General features: G+C 41.0%; 1 protein-coding gene across 1 annotated transcript; it reads right to left on the bottom strand.

Moving 5' to 3' along the window:
- Positions 1–1,317: 1,317 nt before the first annotated feature.
- col1a1b (collagen, type I, alpha 1b) lies at positions 1,318–18,962 on the bottom strand. The gene is made up of 51 exons (XM_082544467.1): positions 18,745–18,962; positions 17,176–17,364; positions 16,587–16,603; positions 16,442–16,480; positions 15,599–15,691; positions 14,981–15,043; positions 14,843–14,887; positions 14,610–14,663; positions 14,262–14,315; positions 13,978–14,031; positions 13,701–13,754; positions 13,553–13,606; positions 13,399–13,443; positions 13,171–13,224; positions 12,964–13,008; positions 12,723–12,776; positions 11,467–11,565; positions 11,318–11,362; positions 11,134–11,232; positions 10,977–11,030; positions 10,771–10,878; positions 10,458–10,511; positions 10,211–10,309; positions 10,073–10,126; positions 9,888–9,986; positions 9,682–9,735; positions 9,500–9,553; positions 9,276–9,329; positions 9,116–9,169; positions 8,958–9,002; positions 8,753–8,851; positions 7,232–7,339; positions 6,863–6,970; positions 6,431–6,484; positions 6,259–6,312; positions 6,023–6,130; positions 5,747–5,800; positions 5,561–5,614; positions 5,302–5,463; positions 5,101–5,208; positions 4,319–4,426; positions 4,127–4,180; positions 3,940–4,047; positions 3,788–3,841; positions 3,560–3,667; positions 3,199–3,252; positions 2,985–3,092; positions 2,621–2,903; positions 2,330–2,520; positions 1,990–2,232; positions 1,318–1,883 (listed from the first exon to the last, which is right to left on the bottom strand). Exons 1-51 carry the CDS (start codon positions 18,824–18,826, stop codon positions 1,737–1,739), a joined length of 4,335 nt encoding a protein of 1,444 aa, XP_082400593.1. The 5' UTR covers positions 18,827–18,962; the 3' UTR covers positions 1,318–1,736.
- Positions 18,963–20,772: the final 1,810 nt, after the last annotated feature.

Genomic DNA, 20,772 nt, shown 5'->3' with positions numbered 1-20,772 from the left:
ATCTGGTTTTGCAGGATGAAAGCCTATGAAGCCTGCAAATAATAGCAGCTTTGCAGTGCACTGCAGCAGTAATTTTCATTCCAGTTTGCTTCTGTGCTTTGCCTGCAGGAAGCAGCCGTTGTTGCATTAGACATCCAGAAGGAGTCGCTGGTGGTGTATCTTCATTTGGTATGGGCGTTTTCTCTTCTGAGACAAGCATTCATTTCTGCAAAGTTAGCTCCTTGTTTTTCAGTGTGACAAGGAAACAACTACGGCTGCTTCACTGATAATTCAAACTGCATTTTGCAGTATTTTAGGTTTGGTTTCTTAAGAAATTTAGCTAAGGAGCCAATAACTTTTTTAGGCACAAAAAAAGGCTAGAGTTTGGTATATTGGCCTTGTTTTCACTGCTGCTTAACAAAAAGTAGTCAGTGCAACTGTTGTGGAACAGTTGATTTCTAAACACATGGACAAAATTGCTTCTGTATCTCTCGGCCAGAGACCTAGCTCTCTAAAAAAATCCCAAAAAACAGCTTCAGCGTGAGCTATCTTCTCTAAAACCTCAGTTTCACAACAGTTGCAAAACAGGACAGTGAAAACTCTGCCACTGAGTAGACCACTTCACATGCTTTATTTCAGCACCCAAAATAATTAAAAACATCTTGATTTATTATACATGTACAAAATAAGTACAGAATCTCTCTTTTAAACCATGAAAGTGGGTCTGCTTCAAATTCTTTTTTAAGAAACCCTTCGCAAGAAAGACATCAACAAACAACATAAACAACAGGGTGGGAGATGTGTGCTGTTTGGTTTTTGTTTTTTTAGTAAAGAGGAGTTTTCCACAGGGGCAAACAGACAGAAAGATCAACACTGAACACATGGGCAGGGAAAATGATATTGAACCAGACATATTTGCATGCAATACAATTGCAGTGATCACTTTTTCAGAGGACCTCTGTTATCAAACCAACACTTAAGAAGAAAACAATTGCACTGCATAGACAACAAGACAAGGAGTCAATTTAGTAGCACCAAAGGTTCTGCAGGCATTAAGTGGCAATGATTCCAGTACGACAGTGTGAGTTTCACCATCAAACACCACTAGCTGGACCTCATTGAATCGGTAATAGCACCTTTGAATGGTTTTAGTGTTTCCCCCAATAGACTTGTGGTGTGTGACATAGCAAAAAGTGGGGGTGATGTCTTGTTATGAGGTAGCCATCTAGATTTTGCAATGAAGGTGAGCTTTTTAGTCTTGCTCTTTTGCTGGTGTTTGCTTTGTCTGCTAAGCGTTCAGGTGTTTTTCTCATTAATTTAGAACAAGAAGACACTTCACACTTTTTACAATTTATTTAACACCAGAAAAATGGTACATATCATTTGTTGTTTTCAATGTCCTTCTGCAGTGGTAGAAAATGGCAAAAGTCACCTGTGTTTCATTGCATGTGCAGATCTGGGTTGTTGTTTTTTTTGTTTGTCTTAATCTCCGGGGGGAAATTTTACACAAGCATATATTATTTTCTTGTTGCCAGTGAAAACAAAAGATTCTTTTTAAAGTGTCCTCGTAGTTGGTTTCGTTTGAAGTAGCAGTCCCAAAAAAAACTTCTCATGATTGGAAAGACACAAACACTGTCTTCAGTAGAGTGGTTTTAAGCATGTGGACCAATGGCAGCCAAATGAATGCATAGAAAGAGGATTTAGAGATGACTGCTAGAAAAAAAAACAACAATGTCATGTCCATATTTCTTTCATTTTTACAAGAAGCAAACAGGGCCAACTTGGACGCCAAATTCCTGATCAGGTGCACCAACATCCATAGGAGCAATGTCAATGATGGGCAGGCGGGATGTTTTTGATGTCTTGTAGTCAATGACTGTCTTGCCCCATGTGCCAGTGTGTGACTGTAGAGAGAAACAGAAAGGAGACATTGTAAGAGATTAGTTTCTCTTTTCTTATACTTGGATCCTGTGTAAGTTTAGCCCTGGGGCAAAGAGAGAGCAAACTCACCGTGCAGCCATCCTCGCTGACACTGTATGTGAAGCGGCTGTTGCCCTCCGCTCTGATCTCGACGTCGTTGGATCCCTGGAGAAGCAGAGCCTTCTTCAGGTTGCCGGTGGCAGAATCCATGTAGGCGATGCTGTTCTTGCAGTGGTATGTAACGTTCTGAGAGGCCTGGTTAGACATCAGGCGCATGAAAGTCATCTGGATGTTGACATCCTCGAGATCAGCTCCATCGCTGCCATACTGGAACTGCGTGACGGAGAGAATAGAAGCACGCATAGTGTCACAGGCCTAATAGTAAAGCATGAATACTGTCCAGGTTTGTTCATTTGCTCTGTTTTCTCACCTGGAATCCACCGGTCATGGACTCGCTGAACCAGACGTGCTTCTTCTCTCTGATGTTCTTGCTGAGGTACCAGTTCTTCATGGGGATGGTGGACTCGCTGGGGTAGACACAAGTCTCACCAGTCTCCATGTTGCAGTGGACCTTGACGGCATCCAGAGGAGAGCCCTGGTTGGGATCAATCCAGTACATGCCTGTAATACAGGGACATCAAAAAAAGAAAGTCTCACGCTGAGCTCACCCTCGTGTTATACTTTATCTAAAGGCTGTGTCAGAGAATTGATCTGCGCTCACCGCTCTTCCACTCAGGGTGGCACATCCTCAGATCACGGCACATGCGGGCTGGGCTCTTCTGGGTACCGTCTGGGCTGCGGATCTTCTCAACCTTCTGTGTCAGGGTCTTAAGGGTGGTGTCAACCTCCATGTCACGATCGCGCATGACATTAGGATCATCAGCGCGGTAGTGGCCACCACGCAGGGGATCAGGGGCCTTCTCCTGAACAGGCTGGCTGATGAACTCAATTCCACTGCCGGGAGGTCCAGGAGGTCCAGCAGGTCCGGGAGGTCCAGGAGGTCCCTGTTTTGAGACACCAGGGGTTGCTTAACTTGTCTGAAGGTGTAAGAATATGGATAAAGTAATGATAATTGCTCAACTTACAGCAGGTCCCATCTCTCCATTGCGACCACGGGGTCCAGGAGGTCCAATGGGTCCAGGCAAACCGTTCACACCATCCTTACCAGAGGCACCGTTTGATCCAGAAGGTCCCTGTGGAGGAAAACCAAATGATCACCTTTTGCCTTGAACTGATTGACAAATTTGAAGGAAAACTTTAAATAAAGAAAGTTTTGTGTCTGTTAACAGTAGTACTTACTCTAGGTCCAGCGGGTCCAGAAGCACCAGCAGGGCCTCTCTCTCCAGGGGGTCCCTAGAGACAGATGAGGATGCTAACATGAACTATGGTATAACAAAATATAGTAGAATATAGAAAATGTGATAAAATCAAGTTTAATAAGTCCATAAGTCAATTTTAAAAAGTGAGACTGATTAATGTTGTATTTTATAAAACTTGATGATGGATGTAACTAGCAACTGTTTATAAGACCTTAATAAACTCCAGTAAATATCCACCTGAATCTTAAATGCAAATCCAGCTGTGGGTAACAGGATAAATGCAGCTATCAGCACAAAGTTTTTATTTCTTCCAAAGTGCTAATGTGGTAACTGTTACTCACAGAAGGTCCGGGCAGACCAGATGCACCAGTGAATCCTCTGTGTCCCTTGTGGCCTCTCTCTCCAGCTTCACCAGCCTCTCCTCTGTCTCCCTTAGCACCAGCTGGACCCTGAATAAAAGAAAAAGAAGATCCAGATGCCATCTCATCATTAGACAGTAATCAGTCTTCTTGAATATGTAAAATTTACGTTTCATATTAATAATACATATTATACAATGAAAAACGTACAGAAGGACCACGAGCACCAGCAGGGCCAGAGGGACCAGCAGGACCAGAGGGACCCTAAAGGAAAGAAAGATATGAACATATGAATTCAGAAAAAATCACAAGTGTGTTCATTTTGTTTAAATGTGCTCAAGGTAGCTACAAAGTGGACTTACACTCTCTCCACGGTCACCAGTTTTGCCAGAGGGGCCAACTCCTCCAGGAGCTCCAGGAGCACCAGGAGGTCCAGGGGGACCACCCAAGCCAGTCTCACCACGGTCTCCCTATGAGTGCACATTTCCAGTGAGAAGATAGTTTCATGCATGTCAATATTATCAAATTAGCCAAGTTAAATAGGGTTACCTTAGGGCCAGAAGGACCATCACGACCAGGTGCACCATCATGACCAGGAGATCCCTGTGGAAGTAAAGCAGTAAAGATGTTCGCCAGCGAAACTGAATTTGTGGGAATTGTGAGTGCATTTTTAATTGTACTACCTGAGTAGCCCGATTAGCCCAATTAATGGTTAAAGTACAGAAAAAAGGGACTTCTTACCTCACGGCCAGCCTCTCCAGTTGGACCAGACAGTCCAGGGGGTCCAGCAGGTCCAGGGGGTCCGCGCTCACCGACAGGTCCAGATGGTCCCTGCTTTCCAGGCTCACCCTAAAGAAAGTGCATAAGAAGTCAGTCCTCTAGATTCCTGTGGATGCTCTTTGCAGAGCTGAACCTTTCTAAGCACCACCCAGAGAGAGAGACGCATATGAGAACCCAAATGTCCAATGTGATCAAATCAGATATTAGCTGGTCTTTCACCTTTAGTCTGTGTGATGTCAGATGGACAAAAGGAAAACTGTGGAATATTTCCCAAGGAATATTGTAATATTGCCATGTCCTTACACAAGGATGGTTTATTTAACATTGTATGTGTCCAAATTTCTTTGCTACTAATTATATATTTCATAGTGAGTTTGCTCTTTGCAGTACTAGTTATTATTCCTTTAGCCTCAGTATTCGACAATGCATTACAAAAAGTTGTGTCCAAACAAATGCTGAAGGTTACAGGTCAAAAGGGCAGAGCATGACAATATAGACTCCAAAATATATTTGACCTAATAATTTAATTGGATAAGTGTATTATATATAATGTGTGTTTATCACAACAAATGCATGCTGTTACTTTGATCTGTCATGTTTTAAGTGATGTAATTAACAGACTCAAGAAAATGAACCAAGTAGTCTAAGTTTTTTTTTTCATCTTCTGGTTGAGCTCACTGTATTGTCCCCTACACAGAACCCCCTATATAAGCAGACATAAAGGATTTCAGACACAAACTCACAGATGGTCCAGGCAGACCACCGAAACCACGCTCTCCACGCTGTCCAGGGAGACCTACAATACCACGCTGTCCAGCAATACCTTGGGGTCCAGGGATACCAGGGGCACCCTGCACATAAGGAAATAATGGTTAGTTATGTTTTAGACTTTCAAAAAACACATAGAATATCTATTATGGACCAAAAGGGTAACAGTGACTTACAGGGGCTCCATCAGAACCAGCAGATCCTTTCTCGCCACTAGGTCCTGGGGGTCCAGCAGCACCAGCCTCACCAGGGCGGCCAGCAGGGCCAGTCTCACCACGAGCTCCCCTTGCTCCATCTTTGCCAGTAGGTCCTCCGGGTCCAGGGGCTCCAGCAGCTCCCTGGAAACAACATACAATGTTATGGTAACATAAAAATCACTGATTGCTGTTCCAATATAACATAGATAGATCGCACTAAAAATGATCAGAAACTCACAGCAGGGCCAGGGGGTCCAACTCTTCCAGCAGGTCCAGGGAAACCAGTAGCACCCTAGCAAGACACACAACCAAACCAAATACGTGATCAATGAAGCTTTAAAACACATAAGCAACTGTAACTACAAATAATCTCATTGAGTTTGTAAGTCAGAGTGTCAAAAGAAAAATATGAATGAATACTTACAGGGGAACCAACACTACCACGAGCACCTTTGGGTCCAGGAGCTCCAGCAGGTCCCTGTTGACGGAAATATTTGCAAGTGAGGCATCTAATACCAACAATGCTAATTAAAATAGGAAAAATATGAATGTTTATGTAAACAGTATATGCAATTTCTTATGAACACAATAATGAATCTACGGTGCAAAACCCCCCAGAACATTTTATTCCATTTATTCTATTCCATTTACTATATATTCACCAGATGTATACTACAAATCACAATGAAGGTCAATCTACCTGAGGACCAGCAGCTCCAGCAGGTCCGGTAGGTCCAGGAGGACCAGCATCTCCCTTGGGTCCACTGTCACCACTCTCGCCCTTAGCACCAGGCTGACCATCAGCACCCTGAGGTTGGAGATGAAAAGAAGAAATGCATCAATGCATGGCTTTTTTTGCGTCTCAAATGTTATCCAAAGTCAACAAATGTGACTTTTTTTTTAAGCATCTAAATTAGTGAAAAAAAAGGGGCTTACAGGAGGTCCAGCAAATCCGGCAGCTCCAGGAGGTCCGTGCTCACCACGGTCACCCTGTTGAAGTAATAAAGAAAGGTCATTCAGTCATAATAATGTGCATATCAGAGTTATAAATATTTTGATTGTTTTTCCCCAGGTTTTAATCTGATTTTGAGTTTAGAAAAGAACTTACAGGGGAACCACGAGGACCACTAGGTCCAGCAACTCCAACAGCACCAGGCTCACCCTAAAACCAGAGGTGAAGGAGAAAAAAGGAGGTCAGTAGGCACATTGGTTGCTAATCCCAATCACGTATTTTATGATCAATGACACTTGCAGATAATCCACATTAAAGCCAAAATTAAGTAAAGCACTGAATTTCTATTTAACTCATGGTTGGTCTTATTATCTTTTAATATTGCATTAATGTGGCCTGCTATTCATCATGTTTCATATAATTATGACATTGACTTATGCATACTGTAAGTGTGGGTAAAAATGTTGTAAGACTACTAACAAATTTCACTCCAGACATGAAAATTGAATGAAGAAAAGGTCCTGTAAAATTATTAAACTCGAACAGCTAATATTTGAAGGCCAAAACCAATTTTTTGTCCAATCTCACCTTCTCACCCTGAGCACCGGGAGGTCCGGGGACTCCAATAGGACCGGTCAGACCACGTGGGCCATCTTTGCCAGGGGCACCATCAGCTCCCTTGCCACCAGCCTCACCCTAAAAAGAGAAAGGTTACAAAAAGTTACTTGTGTTGATATAAAAATTACACAGCTACAGTTATTTGAATCATTACAACATTTCTAGAGTAATTAAATCTTTATTAAATATTGGGAAAACATGATATAAGATTTCACATGATATAACAGGTATAATACATAAGATATTTTATCTTCACTGAGCTTAAAAAAATTTAATGATGAGAAAATCGAACTGTGCACGCCTTTTTCTTTATACAAATGGGATTGGTGTGATACTCACATTCTCTCCTCTGGCACCGGGGAGACCAGCGGCTCCACGTTCACCAGGCATTCCCTGCATACCGGGGGATCCCAAACCACCGGGGGCACCGGCAGCACCAGGCTCTCCCTGGGTGCACACAAAAACAGGAAGACTCACATTGTTATCCAGCTAATACAGGTCACTGGAGCTCAACAAATGAACCATGTTGGTAGATTTGTTTCTGTTATGATAAGCACAATGAGTTTAAGAAAAGGAGAATTTTGCTGGTCCTAAATCTTATTTTAGTTATTTGCACCAATGCCCAGTGATTTTAGTCTTGAGACATTTGTTGTTTTGCAGCATTTTCTAGTTTCTCTAACTCATGGGTTAATTAGTTTTGCACTCAAACCTGCAAAACTAAAGTGAAGAATTATCTTTACAGGCGTGACATTACAGGCTGATTACCACCAGGTGATGGGTGTTAATGTGTTTTTCTGGATCTCTGATATTGCTCTCTGTTGAATCTGAAGCTCAGGTTGTTTCTGTCATAAAAGCAAATATAAATTGTCCACAAAGTCACCTGTGGATGAAAAAAAACACCTTTACTGCTACTGTTTTGCTTGTACACATTTATGTTTAGCAGTTTCTTTAAACCTTAAGCATGTGAAGCCATAGACTAATGACAACATGTTGAAGCAGAAAGCTTGCTCTATATGCTCTAAATATATTATTGTTTATTCTTGAAATGAAAGAATATACATACAAAATGCTAAAATTACCTTTTTACAAGTACAGAGGAGGTAAAATCTATTGGCTTTATAGTGTGGCGGGTTACACCTTTACCTAACAGGCAAAAGATCCCTAGTTTAATCCCAGGAGAAGATTGGGGCTGCAACAGGAACCCTGCATAAGGATCTACCAATCAAATATGTAGTGATAAAAACAGACCTGCAAACTAATCTACGATATACAGGAGTGTGTTTTTAACATATGAGTTTTGTGATGGTTTAATAGTGTTGCACAGCAGCTACAAACACTAGATCATTTTTATATGCGATCCAGGTGAGGTCTGGGTTGAAAAATGTGTCCTCTATCTTTAAAATGCAAATAAATAGGACTGTGACAAACATTTCTGAACTGAAAACCTTACAGTTCCTTTGCAACATAAATAACTTGCTTGCTACTTTTAAGTCTTTATATAAATATGATTATTCTTGGTGCCATATCCACTCTGAACATCTGATTTTTAATGAATGTGTCGTTTAAATGTCCAGGCAGGCTGGTTTATACTATAAAAGAAGAACTTAAAAACAAAGGGCAGAAATACTGAATAGTTTGCTCTCCTTGTTTTCTGAGAAAAGCTGGGAGTAGAAACATACCTGAGTAAATATGTGTTTAGTTTTTGGTGGTTTACAACTTGACATCAGGTAGATTTTTCAATTTTATTTCTGTGCCATTTCAAAAAATGGACTGGATTTGACACACAGCAAGAAAAAAAAAGGAATCTCAAATGCCAAATCAGTAAAGTTTCTTCATCGTTTAGACGTTTTTCTGACCTACCTTAGGTCCATCGTTACCAGCGGGTCCAGGAGCACCACGGGGTCCGGTTGGGCCAGCAATTCCAATTCCACCACGCTCACCAGGGAATCCTCTGTCACCCTGAAGGAAAGAAGGAACTCATCAGCCACAAAATGTTTTGCCAGTAAGTTGATGTCTACCACAGGAGCTGAAAATGTTTTGCTTCTGCAACAGAGGGGATACTCACTCTTGGTCCAAATGGGCCAGAAGGTCCTGCCTCACCAGGAGCACCCTGAATAAAAGAAGGAGAAGGGAGAGGGTTATGACGTCTGACTTACTGTGTCAACATGAAGACAGAAGGGGGGAAAGCTGGTTCTAGTGTGTCCTTTGTAACTGACTACATACCTGCTCACCAGGCTTGCCAGTCTCACCAGTAGAACCTTGGGGTCCAGGAAGTCCCTGCACAGGGATGAAAGGTACAATGTTTTAGGGTTATCAACTGACGTTATAACACAACAATAGATATGAGAGTGCTGTGGCTGTTGGAATAATGTCTAAAGCCCACCTGGAATCCAGGAGGTCCAGCGGGTCCCTGCTCTCCTTTCTCTCCAGCAGGTCCCTAAACAAAAAGACGAGAACAAAATGATACAATGCAAACTCTGATTCACCATAAGCATCCATGTCAGCCACATAAAAGATACAACTATGGCTTCTGTCCTCTGATACATCAAACTACTCAAATGCTATGCAAACATAATTTCTGTTTAATAATGCAGATAAGATACATACACCGGGGCCAGAAGGTCCAGGAGCACCAACATCACCGTCTTTGCCTGGAGCACCCTGTGATTAAAAACAGCCAAATGCTCGACTGTTACACTCTGTTTCCACTATTATATTAATATATACAGTCTTTAATGGTGGAACTTGTTTTAAGTGACTGTTTAAGTGGGAAAAGTATAATTACTTACAACAGCGCCAGCAGGTCCAGTTGCACCTCTCTCACCAGGTTTACCACCATCACCCTAGTAAAAAGAAATAAGTGCATATTTATATCTGCCACATGGGGAAATTCTGCTCTATTATTTCTATTTAAACTAATTTCTATGGGCTAAAAAGAAAAATCACATCCATGACATCTGGAAAGACAATGAGCAGAAAAGCTCTGTAAACTCACAGAAGCTCCCTTGGGTCCGGGGAATCCCATAACTCCAGGCTGTCCTCTGGATCCACCGGGGCCAGGAGGTCCAGGGCGACCATCTTGTCCAGGAGAACCCTAGATATAAAAAAAACAAAACAAAAAATGAAGTTCTAAGAGTGATGTAACATATAACATATGTTTATTTGATGCTCAATACTTACAGCAGGTCCAGCTTTGCCATCAGGTCCAGGGCTTCCAGGGCTACCAGTCATACCCTGAGGAGAACAGTTAATGTGTAAAATTCATGACCAAAACATCACAGAAATGTTGCATTTGAAGAAGTACATCATCGTGCTAACCTTCAGTCCAGGGGCACCAGGAGCACCAGGGCTTCCAGACTCACCAGTGACTCCCTGAGCTCCCATTGGGCCAGGGGAACCACGCTCACCTGGGGCACCCTGTAATATAAGTTAATAAAAGATCTAGAAGCTGTGATACTGGATACAATTTATGACTTAAATGATCAGTAATGGCTTGTTTAGCTATTCTGATAGGTTTGAATAAGTTGGAGTAAGGTGGCTAAGTGATTTTAGTTGACTAACTCACCTTGCCACCAGCACCTCCATCAGCACCAGGGAAACCACGAGCACCAGGGGCACCCTAATGGAAGAACAGAGACACCGACCAAGTCATTAAAAGGGAAGTAGGTGCTGGGCTCCAACTACTAAGATGAATCCCCATGGGAATTTAGCACACTGCAATTTCAGAACACTTTGTAGAAAAAGAAATCAAAGGGTTTCAACATGGACATTTTCAATTAAAACATAATGAGTGATGGTGAGAGTGTTGGCTATTTTAATGCTGTTTTCCATAAGGCACACAATTTCACATGGTCGAAGATAAAGAGGGACAAACATACACGCTCTCCAGGGGGTCCACGGGGTCCAGCACCACCAGGCTCTCCACGAGCTCCTCTCTTTCCCTCCTCACCAGAGGGGCCAGCAAGTCCCTGAACTCCAGCGGGTCCCTGCAAAAGAAAGGAAATTTCATTAAACCAAGCATGAATTTATTATCTTGGCAAGATGCAGTGGAAACTGTTCAGGATCATTGTATTTTGAAACTTACAGGCTCTCCCTTGGCACCAGGCTCTCCCTTAGGACCAGAGGGACCAGGGTCACCCTGTTGGCAGAAGCATACACATTTTATTTAGCTATCAGGTAATCTAGGATCTATAAAATAATGACAAAAACATTAAAAAACACTAAATCAATTGCCAACGCACATTGTTACCCTTAGGGCCAGGAGAACCAACAGCTCCCTGAGCTCCAGCAGGACCACGACTACCGGGGAAGCCAGGAGCACCAGCAATACCAGCAGCACCCTACAGATGGAAAATGTGGGGTGTAAGCACACTTCATGTGCAGGACTGAAATGGAATAAATGTAATCATTGTAAATGATACTTACAGGAGCACCCTTAGAGCCAGCGGAACCATCAGATCCAGGAGCACCCTGTTAAAAGAGGAATAATATAAAATGTTGAAATTGTTCAGTGTTTTTTTATTATAACATCTGAGATAGACATGATGGTATGTGTAAGTTGAGCATCTACTCACAGCAGGTCCAGCGGGTCCAGCAGGTCCGGGGTTACCAGGCTCACCACGTGCTCCCTGGGGTCCCTCAGATCCACGGCCTCCTGGAGCACCAGTCTCTCCCTGTGCACAAAGACAAAAATATTTCATAAATCTGCACCGCCAATATTATGTCTGTGCTCTGATAAAGGAGAAGGAGACCACACTGAACATCAGAAACATAATTTAAAGATTAAATATTATATACACACTAAATATCACTCAAAAGACAGGCAATTTTCTATCAAAGCTATGGTGTATTGCTCTTAGCTATACAAGTGGAAAATAAAATGTATTTTGAGCGTAACACATGCACCTAACAATATTATTTATGAAGGAATTTGAGCACAAATAATGTGTGTTTTTAGAGACATAACTGTCCCCACAATAATCCTAAAGTGATTTATCTAGAAAGAAACTTCAAACTGCATGATTGTTCTGTCATCATGACTGTTTTTTTTATTCTCCTCCTCTTTATTCCTAAAATAAATCAGGAATTTGTGACATCATAGTAGGTGAAAGTTACAGGATATTTAAAATAGCTCCTTCGGTAATGGCATCAGGAAGGAGAGGCACCAGAGATTAACGTGCCATTAGAAGCCTACTGATGCCATCTGGTGGTTAGACTGTTCACCTGAAGTATACAGTATTAGGCTAAATACGCTATTAGCAATTTTACTGCTTGGGTAATAGGCTACAATCCATGCTAACCTTGGAGTATATTGTAATTCAAATGGCCTGAGGGTGAAATCTGACCAGTGCCAAGAAGCTTTAGGCATTCAAAGAGCTTTACAGACCAGATGTGTAAGAAAAGATTGAAGTGGGTTAAGCCGAGACCTTTCTCATGGGAGAGGAGAGATGCATGACATTGGACACAAATTTCTCATTTTGGGAAATTCTGTGTTTCTTGAGTTAGATGTATGTAGCTTCTACACAATTCTTACCAGGAAGTTTGCTCATTTTAAGTCCAAACAAGGCATAATCACACAGAGTCCCTGTAATGTTCTACTAATAAGCTACTAATACTTGGGGAGTTGATGAGACACCTAGTGAGGGATTAAGGGGATAATAAGCTAAAATATTGTCATGGTTCTCCAAAGCTTTCCTTGGCTACCTAAATTTTGAGATTAGACTTGAGAGAGCTTTACTGTCAACATTATCTAATGGTTATAAATATAAAGGTCAATCAGGAAAGCTATTATGATATCATATGTACTCTTGAACTCTTTTGGGTGACTTACCTTAGCACCAGCACCGCCAGGGAATCCAGAGGGGCCAGCAGATCCAGTAGGTCCCTGAAATTTAATATAGAGCATATTAAGACACAATGCTGAGCCACAAACATTGTAATAAATTGATTGGAAAGCTGAGGAAGAATCCCTTCGTTTATGGTATGAATCTCTTACTAAAGCATTTTGTGGACAGATCTAAATTATAGTCTCGAATGAATTTGAAATGAACAATGCAAAATTCAGTACTTACAGGAGGACCAGCAGGACCGGTGTTGCCATCATTACCACGAGCACCCTGCAGAGGAGAGAAGAGATTACATCCAATATTTTCAGATCCAACCAATAGTAAGACACGAAACATGAGAGAAGAACACAACAATCTCCCAGCTTTTGTGTTGTTTTTCAGTAGTAATTATGGGTCTTTTAATAAGTGACTAAGGAGAGGAAAAGTGCTTACAGCAGGGCCGGGAGCTCCAGGGCGGCCTCTCTCTCCGGGAAGACCACGAGCACCCTAGAAAAGACAAAAACAAACCAAGGTCACAAGAAGGTTTGGCCTAGTTTTTGAAGATATGCGTTGGAAAAAATGGCAGTGCTGCATCTAATCTGAACTGTTATTACAAAACAGTGTTTAATCCTTAAAATGATTCATATGTCAACAACTTGATTAATGGGAGCAAAAACATACCATGGCACCGGGGATACCATTCTCACCAGAAGCGCCAGGCTCTCCCTGTAAACAAATACAGGAAAAAGACAAGAGATCAGCTTTAAATTGTGGTTTTATAAAGATGCAGATTAATATCATTTCACAATGAAATGCAATCATTGTGAAATCTTACCTTAGGGCCAGCAGGTCCAGAGTCTCCCTTGGCTCCATCTAGACCGCTGAAGCCCTACAAAGAAAATTAGCGAGCATTTTAAACTCAATCACCACTCATAACTGTTTAAAAGTGATTTTTTTTTCTTTTTATTACTATTCAGACTCACTCTGTGTCCCTTGATGCCTGGAAGTCCAGGGGTGCCAGGGAATCCACGAGCACCCTAGATGAGAAAAAGAAGAACGATGTGAATAACTTCGACTGCATTTGGAAGGTAGCACAATGAGGCCTGGAAAACTAAACATAATGGATAAATATGTGGAAATGAATATATTTCACAACAACTTGTTTGCCCCTACATACATGCTGAATAACAGCTTTTCTCAGTTTAGGTTTCATTTTTGGCCTACCATCTCCTGACCTTTGCCCTAGTGGGAACCACTCACCTGAGGTCCAGCAGCTCCGCGCTCACCGGGGCGTCCAGGTTTGCCAGCCTCACCCTGTTGTAAACACACAGAGACGCGATGAGGAATATGAAGTAAGCTCGTGCAAACAAACAATCAACAAAAGCAATTACAGACCTCAACACATTTAAAAGAATAGCATATTCACTATTTTAAGTGAACCAATATTAGTTATGTGTCCCAGTTAGCTAGGCATGACATTTCTGTATGAAGTGTCCCAGCAAACAAGCATAGACATGAAATAAAATTCTCAATAGATCACTTACATCATCTCCGTTCTTTCCAGGGGGACCAGCAGGACCACGAGAACCCATTGGACCCTAAAAACACCAATAAATTACTGGATTAGCAAAACACACTGCTGACTATTTTAAGCAAGTGTCTGAATATGCTCTGTGCTGCTCTAGGTACAGCACAGGGAATTGGTTGGCATGAAAAAAGTGATTTGTGTCAGTAGGTCAGTGATTAAAACAGGAAGTAGAATGAATACAGGAAGTATTCTGTCTAAAGACTTTCTGGGGTTCACAACCAACTTTTACACTAGCTCGAACTGGAAAAAGGCACAGACAAAACAAGGGAAGGTAGAGGTTTAGTAGAACGTCATGTATACTCACAGAAGCTCCGGGCTCACCAGGCTCTCCAGGAGGTCCAGTGAAACCCTGAGGACCCTGAGGGACAACGAGAGAAACATTTCAGTGTAATAGCTTCTTTAAAGTATTCATTTTCCTGTTTTACATCTAAAGCAAGAAAACATGTAGGGAAGAAATCTCTGGCCTATTGTAATTGCATGGTTTTACAAATGCATGGAATACTTGGACTACCATTTATTTAATAGAGAAATACTTACAGGGGGGCCGGAAGATCCAGGAGGACCACGGGGACCCATAGGACCCTATTGACGAAGGCAGAGAAGAAGCCAATAAATACTTGCACCTATACATAATTATCAAATGAGGGTATTTTGAGAGAGATAAAACCTACTTACTATTGGGCCAGGAACAGGTGGGCCACTAGATTTTGAGGGGTCAGAATATTGAGGAGAGAAGTTCTGTGGGAGGAGCACACAAAGAGTTAATCACCAAACACCTCAAGGTACAGTTACTGTAGTGGAAGACAATAGAAGAGCATGAAAAACTTTGCACAGCACACCATCTTCCCCCCTACTGTTAGGTCACTGTTGTATGTTACATAGTCACTTGCTAACACACACCCTATAGTGTAAAGACTCGTTTTCTAAGGTAGGAATAGGATGTTCTGTATGGAAATCAATGTGATCTATTCAAACATGGAGATTTTAAAATAGTAAGAATCCTTTTATGTATCAGTTCAGGTCACTAGATAAACTTCGAGCACTCTTCACTTTGAGACATTAATGTGAGGAGAAGGGAGCTGTCAGTACTCTCAGTGCTGAAATACACATGGAGGAACTGTCCCAGCTTTGAAGTGAAATCTTCAGCACCTTGATTATTAAATTGGCGTTCAGTATAGAACTGAAGACAATCCATGCCAGATAGCAGAAGTAACATGGAAAATGAGATGGGTCTCATTTGTCATCAACAAAACTCAGTCCCTGTCTTGGATGTTCTGATGCGATGATACTTACTCCGCCAAGGCCAGGGGGGCCAGGGGGGCCAGGGGGGCCAGGTGGGCCAGGATCGCCAGGGATTCCATTACCGCCAGGATAACCAGGAGGACCCTGGGGGAAAAAGATTAATTAGCAATATTCAGGGCTAGTTATTTCAATTATTTTTCTTAATTTCACAAAGCTTAATAGCAAATATAAAGGATCTTACAATATAAAGAAGTGATGCAGATGTAGTTTTAAGTACTTAAAAAAGCTTCAAAGTTGGCCCTAATGTTTCTCCTCCTCCTCCAATTTGTCTTTAATCACTTGTGAAGTTTGCAATGACCTTTTGACCTTCTGACCTAATTATCAAAGGTCATCAGTAACAAGCAGCTTCATCAGAAAATCAGTTCATCAAATCAGTTTGTGAGGGCTCACTTAGCTGATGCATAGTGATTGTGTCTATTTTGACATTTTTAGCTAGACAAGAATATAGGAAACAAAACATCCTCCTTCTAAAAACAAACACAACCAGCCACCTGTTATGCACCAATTATGGTGATTCAAAAGATTTGGAACTAAAGCTGAATAAAATATTATTATGTCTCATGAGAACAGCAAAAAACAACCATCTTTGTTTCAACACATTTCAGAAGAAAACCATATTTCTGAAAGAGATAAACAGACCCTTTGTCAGTTTTAAACAGACAAATGGCCATATATATATATATATATATATATATATATATATATATATATATATATATATATATACATATATATATATGTAAAAAACTTATCTGTCACTTGTACTGACAGACAAACAGAAGATGTCTTCAATAGTATGAATGTTTTTAATAATTTAAATAATGCAGCACCTACCGGGTCTCCCTTGGGGCCAATGGGTCCATCGGAAGTTGGCTATGGACAGACAGAAAACTGGAGTTATGCTAATTCATATACAACATAATTAGATATAATAATAATAAGACTAATAAAAATAATCATCATCAAAAGGGAAAGGTACCTCAGGATAATCTGGAACTGGAAACAAACAGAAAAAAAATGTCAGCACCTCTTTAATGTTCATAGGAGACACATTTATTCATATTTAAAGATAATGGAAAAGGCGAAAGTGATGGGTAACTGTAAGCAATAAGTTGTCTGTAGTTACTTGTGAGTGAAGGCTGAATCATCCATGAAATGCTGGATTTCTCATAATTATCAACTCCAACCCAATCTAAAACGTTACTGCTAAGTAAGTTTTGCAGTGGAAAAAATAGGAAAGTAGGTATAAGTTCAGCAGAACCCTCTACTTTCACTGCATATGTGGACTGAATGGGAAATTATATAATCATTGCCAAACTTTGCCAAAGAGCAGGGATAATCCATTGTTAAAAGAATTCACATTTAAAAATTTAGGGATCAAAACGTAATCCAAAATGATTCGGTTCTGAATGAAAAATCCTTAAACAAGCAGGCAGATAGGCAGGCAGGAAGGCCAAGGGCATTGAGTCCTTTTGAGGGCAGAAAGCCATGGCTGGTCAAAGATGGAGCAAAAGGGAAAGTGGGTGGTGCCAAAAAGCTAAATAAAGCTCGGAATTGGTGAGCAGTACCATCAGGGCAGATAGGGCAGCACTCTCCGTCTGGAATAATGGGATCGGCGCAGTCGGATGTGTCCTCACAGATCACCTCGTCGCACATGACGGTTCCGCTGTCGCAGACGCAGATCTGGCAGGGTTCTGGTTTCCATACATCCTTGTCGTTGTACAACTGTCCATCTAATGTGCAGCTGCCAAATGTTCCTGAGACAAGAAAATCACGATGAGTTAGGCGATAATGTGATGAGAACATAAGTTCTAGAAGTTAGTACAACTAATTTGTGTTTAGATTGGATAGTTTGGAATTGCTACACCTGCACAGGTGTACATTATGGTGGATGGGCTTTTGCTTAAAGACTGTATCAAATTCATATAAGAGATCAAGGGAGCTAGTACCACGTAGACCAGACTCTAAATAACACAAACACAAAGCTGGCATATTTTATATAAAAACTGTGGGCTGTTATTGACCTTAGAAAACTGTGTGTTTGGTGACTGATGTGTGATCAGGAAAGGAGCATGTAATAAAGTCTAACATCCAGGCACATCTACAGGAACTACATATAATTTGAGCCTGTCAAATATAGAAATTCTGGCTGCAGAGAGATAAGGGGTAGTAATGGTCTTGTCCAACTGTCCTATGTAGATGTTCCCTCCTGAAACATTTGATTATAACGCTGAACGGAAACTTTCGTGGGGCCTACGCAGATGTCTGGCAGTGGATATGAGGTTGGGCCAGAGAAATGGGAGGATGAATGCACAGTTCCAGTATTTGCCACAAAGCGGCGCTGTTACCCTGCAAAAAAACCACCTTCCGCGCCCAGGCTGCTTTGGTGATTAATTGACGTCTAGACTGGCGTTTTTAACGGTCGACGTCAGACTTAAGCGATTTTTCCATTCTCGCTTTTTTTCAGGTAACCGTGTCCAGTTTTACACAGCCTGAAAAAACGTTTAATTCGGTGTGCTTCTTAGACATTAGACATGAAGTTTTGCCTTTTCAACTGAAACAGTAATTTCTCACACTTGATTACCAAAATTAATTCTGTCTGCTCTCTCTTGATGCGTTTTTGGTGAACTGTTGATTAAAGATCAAGTCTTACAGGCTTTGACGCATGCTTATCAGCTAGAACGCAAACTTATAAAACTAGAGAAGACTGCTTTCCAGACAAAACAGATATAAACGATTTGTTTTATCAGACTCATTCGCCTATCTAAATTTGCTTCAGATCTCATGGAACCATTGTCCTGTCACTGCGCATCAGACACAATGCAGCTGCTCCCTTCAGGTTTGCACTCCAGCAGGAGGACGCACACTGAGCATGTATCTGCATGCCAGTGAAAGGAGCAGTCAATAATGGAAAAAATCCAGTCTATAAATTCCTACTCGCTTCCAAGTCTCCAAAGAAACCACCAAAGCGCCTCACTGTGTAACAACTTTCACCATGTCTGCCCACTGGAGTCGGGTATCCCGCAGAGGACGATCAGCACCAGCAAACTGCTCAGCATCCTTTGCTGGCTATCCACATCCTGAGGGTGCCAACGCTCCAAAAACAACTCAAATCAATGTTTGAAAGTGATACTTACTATCATCCTCGCCTTGACCTCTCGCCAAAAGCACTGTTGCGCTGAGCAAAAGCGCTAACCGAATATCCACAAAGCTGAACATGTCTAAATATTAGACATGTAGATTCTTTGCGGAAAAGGGGAATCCTCTATCTCCTCAGACACCACTCATACACGGTAGGGTCCGGTCTGTGTGTAACTCCAATCCAGACCCTAGCAGAAACTCCCTACTGCCTAAACAAATGAGTTAACTTGGCTTTTATATGCCTAAACTTTTGGGGAGGTCCTGTGCGCAGCAGATAACTTGTACATGTTCAAGTCAGAGGCCCTCCTTCATCAGAGAGATGGGCCGTCTTAGAACATGTCAAACAAGTTCACGTTTCAGCTCAAACGTGGATGATGATGAAAGGCATCATTTACACGCAGGCTCTCCACCGCGCAGACGTGTTTTATCTTCTTAACGCTCCGTGGATTTTCTTAATTGACACTCGTGTTGAGGCGTTTTGTCTTTCCCGTGTTCATCGATATGCTGAGCAGCTGTTTGCTTTCAGATGTGCAGGAAGTTGAGTTCTTTTTCACAGTTTTATTTCATGACGGGAGTTTTATTTTATTTATTTATTTTATATATGTAAAGGGTTCAACGCAATGTTTGAGGAATTCAGCCGAAGAGAAGTTTGCGTAATTTACGCACGAAGAGTAACAAGATTAAACAGGATATTTTGGGACTCCTTACATGTTTGTAGAGAAACATTTTGTGTATGTATATGTAAATGTATTCAATTCAAGTAAATTTATTCAAACTTAAGCTGAAAAGAATTCATTTTATGGTCTTATGGTCCATTTCTTTATTCTTGGGGCCTAAACACTTTCGAGTATCAAGCATCTGCAGGACACTGCAGATTACACCAGTGTTCTGTGTGTACAGAACATATGTGTTCATATTCAAATAAAGTATTTTACATAGATTTATTAAATCCAGTTACAAGTATAAGTAACTGCAAGTTTGATGCCTTCACAAAATATTAACATATTATAACCCATTATGTTTCCCCTAATTATCTTAACTCTTCCTCAATCACCAATAACATTGCTTACAGATTTGGTGTTTTGTTGGCATTAGCAAAACCAATAAGAAAGATTGACACAGTTTGAAAACATCCATGTTTCTGTTTCAAAAGCTCCCATTCCCCAAAAACATAGGACATCCCATGATGTTAGAGATGGAGAAGGAGGGAAAGAGAGAGCGAGAAAAAAAATCTGGCAAGTCCACAAAGCAGTCTGCTTTAACTGTGGACACGTTGCAGCTTCTGCAACTACAGTGTGGCCCAATCTGACCTTTCATTTACTCTGCCTCTTTCTGCTTCATCTTTTTTGAGTTTTGTTTTTTTACATTCAAGCTATCTTGTCCTCCATTAAGTGGAAACAGTGAAGATATAAGAAACAATATTGACGATACAATGATGATGTATGAGACTCCATCAGGAACTGATCAAAAAAGGAAAAAAGCATGTTAGATAGTCGATTCTGCATTGGGGGAAAATAATTTTTTTTCAGTTTTGTCACCCCAAAATTAAAGGAAATCTTTTAATTTTAAAAAACCTCATACCAACATAAAAAGTACAATGCATACTGCAGTGAAGGTAAGTCCCACGGCTATATACTATACAATATTTATCATTCTACCTGGAGCAATAAAGACAGAAGAAAAACATAAAAACAACATAATAGTACAAACAAGGCCCAAAACCACCATGTCAGCTATTGTAAAGAATTGTTCCTATGGTAATTTATTACATCTGAAATTTAAAAGTTTTTGTATGTTTTCCTATTCATAGTTAGGCTAATTCATAGTATCTGCCTCAAAAATAAACTTAAATTGTAGTTTCATACAAGCTAGTGACGACACTGTAAACAGAATAAAAATCATCTTGAATATTTACAGAAGCATTACTTAAGCAATCAATATTTTTAATGCTACTCTGAAGAAGTGCATATTTACATGAAGACAGCATTAGATAAATTGTCAGGTTGCATAAATCTTCACTGTTT

This window comes from Aulonocara stuartgranti (genome assembly GCF_965226115.1).
Source record: "Aulonocara stuartgranti genome assembly, chromosome: 8".
NCBI classification, from domain to species: Eukaryota; Metazoa; Chordata; class Actinopteri; order Cichliformes; family Cichlidae; genus Aulonocara; species Aulonocara stuartgranti.
This window is presented reverse-complemented; position numbering and strand designations above follow the sequence as displayed.